Source organism: Xenopus laevis, chromosome 9_10S (genome assembly GCF_017654675.1).
Source record: "Xenopus laevis strain J_2021 chromosome 9_10S, Xenopus_laevis_v10.1, whole genome shotgun sequence".
In the NCBI taxonomy this organism is placed as follows: Eukaryota; Metazoa; Chordata; class Amphibia; order Anura; family Pipidae; genus Xenopus; species Xenopus laevis.
This window is the reverse complement of record NC_054388.1, coordinates 72,188,945-72,200,140: the sequence shown is the minus strand read 5'-3', so window position 1 is coordinate 72,200,140 and position 11,196 is coordinate 72,188,945. Positions and strand designations below refer to the sequence as shown.

Below are 11,196 nucleotides of genomic sequence, written 5' to 3'. Positions count from 1 at the left end.
AGCAAGGTGAACGTTATAGTTTATCTACCAGATTATTTAACTCACCACTCAGCAATGTTTTTGTGCGCTCGAATGACAGATGTTTCTATGTCGATTGGGTGGTATCTCATGCCACGTAACTCCAAAGTCTCATCCAAGGAACCCACCACATACAGAGCATCGTGCCTCTCTGTGGAAAGATTGCACTATTAGGTCATTACTGTGACACTTTGCATTATGCAGTGATCTTACAAAAGTGCTGCCATTTTACCTCCACTTGCATCAGTCAGCTCTGTTCTTCTAAGAAAGCCAAGGTATCCTGTTCGTGCCCACACAGTCTGAGTATCACCAAAGCTCAGCCGTGCATTAAAGTGATCAGCGTGCAGAGCCTCCTCTCCGTACACAGTGTAATAACCATTAGCATTGTGTGGGCTGCTTGTCCAGATCTATAGAGTGTAAACCAAAGAAAGCATTCTTTTAATTTCTAGAGTGACCTTTACCCTTGCATGAAAAAATATTAAAGTCTTCTCTGATACGTTTGTGCCCAATAATTCTCTGTATAGGAACACTGATTGAACCATGGGGCAACTATATAGAAACCACATACCTCTCCCAAGTGAGTGTCCCCAAGTGGTCCTTTGGTTTCTGTGTGTGCAATGATAACTTTAACACCAGGAAGAATCTGTGGGATTGGAAATGTTAGAAAAAGGAAAAGGCATGCTTATCCACAAAAGAAAAAATAAAACACATAGTACATGACATTTCAAAAACGACCTTAAGTTATTATTTTTAACAATATAAAGTGCCAAGTCCTCTGTGCTGTACAATATAAGAGTGTATACATTAAAACAGTGATACAAGGGCTTATTCACGAAGACATAATAAATTACACCAGTGCAGTTGCCTATTGCAACCAGATTGCTATCGGCAACTGCCCTGATGTAAATTAGCAAAATTATCTCTACAGCCTAAGTAGGTAAATCGGGACTTGCTCATTTTACAGCTTAAGGCTAGTGGCATAAGGTTGTTCATTGGCTTTTCTATAAATGTGAAGAGGTCTCAGACCTGTGGGCACACAAACATCGACCTGATTTTAGCACTGAGGTATGTGTGTATTTTGGCAGGTGGCATTTGCTAGCTAGCGTAACATTAATGAGGGCAAAGGATGTGAACTAAATAAGCATCACAAAAAATTAAAAAGGACAGGTCAAATGATATTTACTTGGGGTGCCAATATTTTAGGGATGGCACAGAGAAATTACTGACGCATCAAATTATTATGGTAAATGTTCTTCAGTCAGCACAAGTTTAGACTGAAGGACCTAATTATTGGTTGGGAGTAAGGTTCAGAGATGAACTGCACATAAATGAAATGCTTTGCACTGAACATCCATGAACTGTTTTGAACACAGAATAATGTAGTAGAGGAAGAGAGTTTGGTGAAGCGTAGGAGTATGGAAGTGGCATTCATTATAGACTAAAATGGTGATAGTCTGTGGAGTAGATGACCAGTCAACAGCATTATGGTTGTCATTGAGGCTTTTTTGTTGGCACAAATTAAAGTGAAATTATTTATTTGTAGATTGCATATGAAAAGATGGGAAAACCCATAAGCCCTTTAAATGTTGCTTACCTTCCCAGATTCCATCAGTGGAAGACTGTGTGGCGACCCCCTCTCAACTAAGCGAACCCTAGAAAACATGTTCAAGGTCAGAATAAAAAAGTACATCAGGAGGTAGCATATCTGTAAGATGGGGAAGTTGTATTTACCGATCATGGCGCAGGGCTCGCATATCTACATATACAGTGGTTGGGTCAGGACCAGCAGTACCCTGAGAAACAGGAAGTAAATTAATATTTCTTAGGAAAAAATAGGCAAACATAAGAAAAACGACAGGAAGGAGCAGGAGCTACCATGCAAGATGAAAAGCAGTGCAGACAAGACAATTCTACAAGCGCAGTATGTTAAGTCATGCCCTACTGAGCTACCCTTTGAGAGCTGACCCCTCTGGTACCCATGCTACTGCCTTAACATAAATCCAACAACACAACCATTTCAACTGCCCACCCTACCATTTCAAATTGAACTAACATCTGAAATGCTGGCTTCTGTGGACATAAAACTGGTGCAGTGCACTATATGTTTATACTGCTGAGAAATGTATAGTAATATTAGTTCCTAAATTCCAGCCTTGTTACACTGATCATTCATTACACTGTGCAAGCAAAACATCTCAACAACAAACATACCATACACTCGTGAAAGAGCATTACACCTTACTCTTGATTCACATTCAGAAAAAAATGTATCATTATTTGCATAAAAAGGAAGCAAAAAATAAATCCTTATCAGGAATCACCAACCTCTCTCCTGGGACACATCTGAAACAACCAACAAGGTCATAATGAGAACATACTCTGCTCACTGCATTCACAGAAATCTCGCTGTCTTAGAACACGACCAAGAAAACTTTATAAAACAATAACCCTCTCAAAGAGCTAGCACCAAAGAACCTTATGCTAATTTCATAACACACATTCTGAAAAGTAGTAGCCTTCCCAACTGATTCTCTATGGTAACGGTTTTCTAAGCTAATACACCAATTTACAACTTTCGAGGCAAGCTAAGAGCAAAGCGTATGTTGGTTGTGTTAACACACACTCATGCATACACCATACCTGGTCAGCAAGCTTGCCCAGTCTGTTGGGCTGAAAGAGGAACCACAAAGAGAAGTGAGAGACAAAGTAGGACGAAAGCATGAGTGGGAATACACATGAGTAGAGAATAAGGATATAACCACATATATATCTCACATAACCAGCACACAATGGAACATGTAGCACTCACATGACCTGCTCCTCTCAGTTCTGAACATGCAAAAGTTAATGAAATCCATATTGCAGTTCACTCACCTGTAAACAAATGGCCACGTTGACTCTGCAGCCAAATGTCGTACTGACAGCCCTGGTGGAAAGCCCCAGGTCCTTGAACAATTTCGAGAAGGACTGAGCAAGAGAAATACGTGGGCGCTCCTCTGCTACTACCATGCATGTGCGTACACAGGAAAGATTCACACCTCGTGACTGTGAAAAGGCAATGAAGATGGTCAAATACAGTATATGGAAAATGGTGAGGATGGAGTCAGCATGGAGTAACAAGGGCAGAACAGACAAGGAAAAGACTAAGATGACGCAGTGGAGGAAATACATTTAAGCAATAAAGGGTAGAGAAAAAAAATAGAGATCCTTACCCTCAAGGTACCAGTCTGTGTTCCTAGGCCTCTGGTGCACATTTCCATAACAGAGTAAGAGCAGAAAGTGACACGTACTTTGTATTGGCTAACAGCACTCAGCCATAGGGAGGCATTGCTCTCCAACTCCAATGGGGGCACCAAAATAGACTGGTGTCCGGAATATACACTGTTTAAAAAAGGAACTAGTTGGTACCAGGGTAAAGAGAAAAGTAATTTTCACATAACAATACAAATGAATTTACCTGCACAGGCACCAGAGAGCAAAGCCTAAACCACAGTATGGATCCAGACAGATCGCTATCTGACGTGAAGGATACAGTTCACACTGTAGCTTAATGGAGCGGCATAAGGCACTGCATGCTGAATGGGACATCTGGAGGGAACAATGACACAGGATAAAAAATAAAGTAATGTGTAAAGGCTAAGAGGGATAGCATAAAAACTGGAGAAGTTGTACCAGCTACTGTCATTTTAAATAAGCTGCCCTAAAAAATGGTGAAGTGATATACCAGCAGATAAAATGAAAATGTTTGTGACAAAGATTTGGTGTGATTTTAGGAAAGATTCCTACTTACTTCCACTGAGGTTGAAAGTTCACAATGGGTTTAAGTTAACAGAATCCAAATATTTATACCTTATGACTTTACACCACTGGGCAACTATGGATTAAAAAGTCCATTGTTGGACTAAGTGAAACTTTGTTTTGTATGCTTCATTTGTTTGCGGGACAAATGAAGATTGCTAAATTGGATTAGGATTTAGATTCGGTTCAAGAATCGGAGGAAGTAAGTAGATAGGTTGTACAAAATAAAACATGTTTCTAATATAGTTAGTTGGCCAGAAATGTAATGTATAAAAGTTGGAGTGACTGGATGTCTAACATAACAGAACAGAACACTACTTCCTGCTTTGCAGCTCTCTTGGATTCCACTGATTGGTTACCTGGCAGTAACCAATCAGTGACTTGAGGGGGGGCACATGGGTCATAACTGCTTTTTAATCTAAGATGAATTCTGAGGATCAACTCCCTTAAAGTCGGTGACTAACTCAGAGTTAGAGAGCTGAAAAGCAGGACGTTGTATACTGTTCTTTTTTGTTAGACACCGTCACTCCAGCCTTTATAGATTACATTTTTGGCTAACTAACTATATTAGAAACATTTTTTATTTTGCACAGCCTATCTATTTACCCAGTTTTTATTTTTACACTGAACTCTTCCTTTAATACCAATGGTACATAATAGACACAGGATATTGTGTATATCCCGTTATCCAATAATTAACCAATAAAATGTTTAATTTCATTATTCTAAACATGACATTTTATCTCATGGATTATAGCAGTGTTTCTTGAACCATGGAACAAGCTTGCTTACAAATCTAACCTGAGTAAAATACACTGAGACACATTCAGTTACATTGAGAAGGAAAAACAGCAGCCTGCCAGAAAGCATTTCTCTCCTAAAGTGCAGGCACAAGTCACATGACTGGGGGCAGCTGTGAAATTGACAAAATGTCTAGCCCCATGTCAAATTTTAAAATTGAATATAAAAAAATCTGTTTGCTCTTTTGAGAAATGGATTTCAGTGCAGAATTCTGCCGGAGCAGCACTATTAACTGATTCATTTTGGAAAAAAAAAAAAATTCCCATGACTGTATCCCTTTAAAAGGCACTGGCTACTGCAAACTCTATTAAGCCAAAAGCATTTTTTTTTAATGAAACAACTATGCAACTTTAATATTTCAGTTGGCATATTTTGCAGTAAGCTTTCTCAGTTATAAGGCCTTTGTAAAAAAAAAACCCTTGGCTACAGGACATGCCAAACGGAGTTTCTGCTTAACAGTCTATTGCAAGTTGGTGCATGTCCCCTATCAAAAAATATATGTGCAGTAGTTTAAAAATCTATAGGCACAAATGTAGTCTCACAGTCATGAACTGATTTACCTTCAGCCCATGGGAAAGGGCCTTATTTTCTATGAGCTGCACAAAAGGCGTGGCAGTCTCTGATGTTATATGGAAATCTAACCAATGCAGGGGTAAATGGTAATTCCACAGACAGTCAATATAGACAAAACAATACCAACTGTGACTTCACTAAAGAAATAGAGGTCTTTGCAAGAGAATAACGGATGAAGATACAACAGTGATCAAGAGAACGACAGATCTTGCACACCAGTGATAACACATGAGCTCCCTGTTCCACTGTGCCCCCTGTAGTTACATGACTGCTTGCACACCAAATTGTTAGTATTTTGTGTTATGGTGTACAAATCCCTTGGATACCAAGAATCTCTTTACAGAACAGATGATAAGAATCACACATGCACCAATCTGATTGCTTTTAAGTGCAAATTTAATGGTGGATTTGCAAGACTTATTAATATGGTTGGTGTGTGTGCAATTCCAATCTTCTGCAGCCAATAAATAAAGCTATCTTTATAAAACTGGCTTGCTTTAAACATGATTACTGTATACAGAAAACTACATTTTATTTATTTTAAAAACCCTTATTAAAGTGCATGAACCAATTCAGATATCTTAATGAAGATAATACATCACAGGTATGAAGATGGTACAAAGTTATTTCCATACCTTTACTCCTGCTAATATTCCTGTAGTAGACACACTGAAATCCAGATATGCCAGAGTTTCTGGTGAGGCTGGCCTGAAAACACGCAATACTTTTTTCTTTGGCATGTCCTCTAATGGCACAAAGGAAAAAGTAAAGTATTTTTAAAATATTCCTTATATTTTTGTTAAATGCAGATATTAAGAAGTGAATGTAGAATTTATTTTTCTCTTACGTCCTGAGGGACACAAATACAAGGGTTAAATCCCCTCCCATCAGGAACAGAACACAGAAAGATTACTTGAATCCTTCCTTCTATATAATCCCATTCTACCACCAGGTACGTTTTTATTGTGTCCTTGTAATAGTCAGAAGGATGGACAAAGGCATCCAATGAGAACAGGGCAGGACTGGGAATAAAAAGCAGCCCTGGCAAAAAAGAAAAGCGGCCCACAGGCCCGGACTGGCAATAGGTCAGTTCGGGCAATTGCCCGAAAGGCCGCATTATGGTTTGTCCAAGTGGGCCGCTTCTAATCCTGATTAGAAACTATGCTGCAGCCGCAGCGTCTCTCACTAATGACTTCCGGCTGTTTCTGGAAGGCAGCCTGACACAGTGGGACAAGCAGTCCGAATAGTTAGCTTGGGGGAGGACATTGTATCTACTTAGCCATCTCCCCCTCCTGCAGGCAGTGTGCGATCATTTCACTATCGCTCTTGTGACCTGCTGCAGCTCCCGCCTCCCACCAATACTAACTTCAAGAAGAGATCCGCAGTCGGAAGAACAAGTGCGGGAGGGAGAGGCCTCTGAATTTCTGTGCAGCTCTGGTGAGCCAACGAGGGGCGAAAGAAGGGTGGATAATGAGCAATGTCAGGGTGTGGAGGAGGAGGATGACGGAAGCAGCTAATGCAGGTGGGCCTTGCCTGCTAACTTTGACTACCCCATAACCGACACAAACTGCATGTTCCTGACTATCCAGCTGCCTCCTTCTCTGCACCCTTCACAGGCAACTTACACATTCTCTGACAGCCCCCCCCCCCATTACTTCATTGACTGCTGCTGAATTGGCTACTACCTCCAATCAGACACCCCCCAAGAAAGTTTTTTCCATGCCCCCCCCAAGCAATAAAGTTTGCTTGGTGTCACCAGTTACATACAGGCTATGTGGGTTATTCTCTTATTTCATTTTACTTTTAAACCCCATTTCTTTTTATTTTACTGCTGGAACTCCCCCCCCCCCTCCTCTGCCCTCCTCACAGTCATTTATCTTGTCTGTACACTAATTTTTTTGTTGTACTTAGGCTGGGGTGCATATAGTGATTAAATTAAATAAATCAAATGCAGGCTATTGTATTATCAATAGATTCATAAAATACATTAAATATTATTATTTATTAATATTAATGAATTGATTAAATAAATTAAATGGAGTACTGGTGTTTATAAAATGTGTGTGTCTGTGTATAAAGTAGAACACCAATTTATGTTTTTCAGGGGACCAGAAAAACAAATGTAAAATCAGGGAGATGTGTTAAAGTGACTTTTTCTTCAAGTACTGGTTAGCTTTTGTGAATAAAGGAAGGCCCTCAAGCTCAGGTTTTCTGGTGGGCCCCAGGTGCCCCAGTCCGACACTGGTGCCATTGGTGCAACTAGTCTTCTTGGTGGCCCTAGCATTCGTCTGCTGCGCAGGACTACAAAAAGGGATGTTAGTCCTGGGTACTTGGGCAAACACCTCTGCCTAGACTGGAAGCAGGGCAGACAAGTCACTTCTGAGCACCCCCCCCCATACTTGACCCTAAGGCTAATGTCACACTTAGGTGATTTGTGTTGTTTGAAGTACATATCCAGCACTTCTTGCTCCTGTTCTTCTCTGGTTTATGTGCTGTAAACCGTATCTTTTTTAGTACTATATGTTCAGGATCCAACTAATGACCTGCATGATTTTTTTGCAGTTTTACCCCAATATATGAGTGAATGTGTACAAGACCAGCGCGTGTTTACATGTGGGCTGCTTTGATTTTTTTGCCCGGGCTGCTTTTTACCCCCAGTCCGGCCCTGGCGGCCCATATAGATGTATGTACATTTACATTAATAAAAGTTGTAGGACAAAGGTGACATAGTCCTGTTTAAATCAGAACATGTCACTGCCTCTTTAAAGTTATTATGGGTAACTAACCTTTTGGAGCAGCCACTAAGTATTTACCATCTCCCTTTACATGTGACTAAATTACACAGTACTGTACTAGTTCACTGACATATACGGTGTATTAAGAAGTGTAGCACAACACAAGAACTGTATTCATCTTTTGGGTCAGAGCTAATCCACTTCTGGCCCTCTGTGTGGTTCTTAAAACCGCACAGTATGATTAAAACATGCACTAGAAAATGTTGAAACTAGAAAATAGTGGTTATTAAACAATAGGTGCATATTTATAGGCCCAAAGTAAAACTCATAGGAAGCAGCAAAAAAATCCTAATGAAGCAGCAAAGGAATAAAAAGATAATCAATCATCTAAGCTGAGCTTTTACCTTCTGTTAAGAAGATGTAGAAATTCAGTTACTGGTCCTGCTCTGCTTTCCTTCTCCTATGCGCCCCACCTTCTTGCTAGTAGCCCAGGCTGGGAAAGTATGATACATTGTAACAAGAGGGTTTCAGCTGAATCTGTTGCTTTCCTCTGGCCCAGCCTGCCGATCTTGAAGCATTGATCCTTCCAAAGCCTTGTCTTGTTACAGCTTGCCACTTTGAGAAATGAACATGTGCCTTAAGCTTGCCTTCTCACTCCTACCTGTCCAGCTTCTTATCAGTAGGTTAGTGATAGAACTGTGCTACAAGCATGAATGGCAGCAGCCCTTTTACATTTCATGGAGAATGGCCCATCGGGCATTTGCCCGAACTGACAGATAGCCAGTCCGGGCCTGAATGAGGACCATCACAAGCATTCTTTAGCCGGGGTTACCTCTGGCACGTGAGATAGTCAGTGTTGGTCTTGCTGTGCCAGCCCCCACTAGGGGAAGCAAGTGCCCGGATCTTTCAGTCTTCAGGTGGTCTTGGACATAGGACTGCCAACTGAGGTACGGCTTCAGGCCACGGGGAAGAACATAAAAGCTTATCTAGCATTTCACTGTTACCTGGATTGCTACTATGATCAAGGTAGGAATCTCCTGACCCCCATCCCTAAAGCAAGATATTTAGATGGGGGGTAGCCAAGGTACCCCAGATCTCGGCAATACATATATTTTGGTTGCCAACATCTGGACCCAACAGAGAGGCAAGTGAACGTCAATGTTTTCAACTCCCATCACCATCACTCAGCGGTGTCAGACAGATTTTGACCTCATGGTATCATTGTCACAAAAGGAAAGCTGACAGATTCATTGTGAAGTTGAAGGATCCCCTGCTCCTTTATGAACAGCTGCTCTGACAAACTGATGGCGCAGCAATTGAGACCTCTGTTTTGACCGGGCAGGGGTCGTCTTTTCGTCTAATTTTTTTCCCCTTCAAAGGCTTACTCCTATTCACATTGAGGCCCACTGTGCTCGGGCAATCAGTTCCTTATAGGCATGCAGAAACATAGCCTATTCTATTAACAGGTGTGCAAGGTGGCAGAGTTGGTTTTCTGTGAACACCTCTACTAAGTTTTATTGTTTTGATATCTTTGTCTCCACTAAGGTGACTTTTGCAGGTTATGTTATTAGCTAGATTTTGTGTGGTTCTTTAAATATAACCTATGTACCTAGTGGTAGAAGGTAATAATATAGAAGGTAGGATTTCAAGTCATGTTTTGCCTGCTGAGGGGATTTAACACCATTATTTCTGTGTCCCCTAATAGGACTAAGAGAAAAGGATGTAACAGTGAGTAAATAAATTCACATTTTCTTTTTGCTTTCTGTTTGTAGCTTAATTATTTGCCATTGTCTTATGTTGGCTGGTCATTGCCTTCATTATTAGCTCACATAGCTGTTTCATTATGTTACTATCGCCTAACAAAAAAAGACAGGAAAATGAATGTTCTAACAAACGATGCTGTAAATGGAAATTTACAGATTTACACATAATCTTTGAAGTGGAGTAACATAACGTTCTGCCACCCTATTATTACCTTATATTATTAGGTCACAGTGGTACTGGAATAACAATTTCCTGCTCCCAGTTCATAGTGATATTTTAATTGTCATTAACAAGGCTAATGCAATAAACATGAGGCTTCCAGAAAAAGGTCAGGCCTTTCCTTACCTGTGTCCAAAATACTTGGCCATGTTTTAATGTCCACAGCTGCAGCTGCCTCCTTAGACTTCAGAAGTCGCATTATTGCTTGCGTTGTAAGGATACAAGATGATTTACTCACCTAGCCATAAAAATAAAACACAAATAACTCTTTATAGCACACTGAACACATGGTTGGTTGAAATAGGGGGGGGGAGATGCACAATAGAAAGACAACATATAGATTACAGAAGGCATCATAATGTATTTTTAGGTCAACAGGGCCTTTCTACTGCTGCATTATAATCTAGCCATAGTGATACATATGTTGCAGTCTGTAGGCAAGCTGCACTCATTCTGTTTCAAGCATTTAAGAAGACTACTGTCAGAGGAATCTACACTAAGCAGAATACAAAAAAAAATTTCTGAAAAAAAAAACTGAATATACTACAGGTATGGGACCTGTTATCCAGAATGCTCCGGACCTTGGATTTTCTGGATAATGGGTCTTTCTGTAATTTGCATTTTCAGATCTTAGGTCTACTAGAAAATCATGTAAACATTAAATAAACCCAATAAGCTGGTTTTGCTTCCAATAAGAATTAATTATATCTTAGATTGGATTAAGTACAAGTTTATGTTTTATTATTACAGAGAAAAGGGGAATCCCTTTTAAAATTTTGGATCATTGGGATGAAATGGAGTCCATGGGAGATGGCCTTTCCGTAATTCTGGGCTTTCTGGAAAACTGGTTTCTGGATAATGGATCCCATGCCTGTAATAATCCAGTTTCAACATGGGCATTAGTAATCTGTGCCAGCAGCCAAACACATTTATATGTCACTTAGTGGGGCAGATATAGTACTAACATAGGTGTTAGATTGCACCAGTGCAATTACCCACCGCAACCAGCCAATACAAGAAGTAAATAAAAGCAACAATCTTAATGTCGGAATGCATAGTTTAACATAAGCCAAGGGATGGGGTTGCTGTTAAAAATACCTGTTGCACTAGGCCTAAAATACTCACCTCTACTATCATCTTAACAGTGGGCAGTGTGGTAGCAAGGTTTTGTGGGTGAGGAGGCCGTACAGTGATTGGGATACAGCCAGCATAAAGGCAGCCGAAAAATGTGGCTATGAGGTCAATTCCTAGAAAAGGAAATGAGCAGTCACATGTTAAAAAAAACAGA

General features: G+C 40.3%; 1 protein-coding gene across 7 annotated transcripts in view; it reads right to left on the bottom strand.

The window, feature by feature from the left end:
* LOC108702276 (disco-interacting protein 2 homolog A) overlaps window positions 1–11,196 on the bottom strand; it is a 49,433-nt gene that overhangs the window by 2,336 nt on the left and 35,901 nt on the right. For 5 of the 7 annotated variants that reach the window (XM_041579253.1, XM_041579254.1, XM_041579249.1 and 2 more), the window contains 12 exons: window positions 11,034–11,155; window positions 10,035–10,146; window positions 5,826–5,935; window positions 3,476–3,606; window positions 3,231–3,399; window positions 2,893–3,063; window positions 2,659–2,688; window positions 1,750–1,811; window positions 1,613–1,670; window positions 587–661; window positions 251–425; window positions 46–169 (listed from right to left, as the gene is read on the bottom strand). In XM_041579253.1, the coding sequence (XP_041435187.1) occupies window positions 46–169; window positions 251–425; window positions 587–661; window positions 1,613–1,670; window positions 1,750–1,811; window positions 2,659–2,688; window positions 2,893–3,063; window positions 3,231–3,399; window positions 3,476–3,606; window positions 5,826–5,935; window positions 10,035–10,146; window positions 11,034–11,155 (1,339 nt within the window). The remainder of the gene's footprint in view (window positions 1–45; window positions 170–250; window positions 426–586; window positions 662–1,612; window positions 1,671–1,749; window positions 1,812–2,658; window positions 2,689–2,892; window positions 3,064–3,230; window positions 3,400–3,475; window positions 3,607–5,825; window positions 5,936–10,034; window positions 10,147–11,033; window positions 11,156–11,196) is intronic. The other 2 variants (XM_041579251.1, XM_041579252.1) reach the window with 1 other exon arrangement.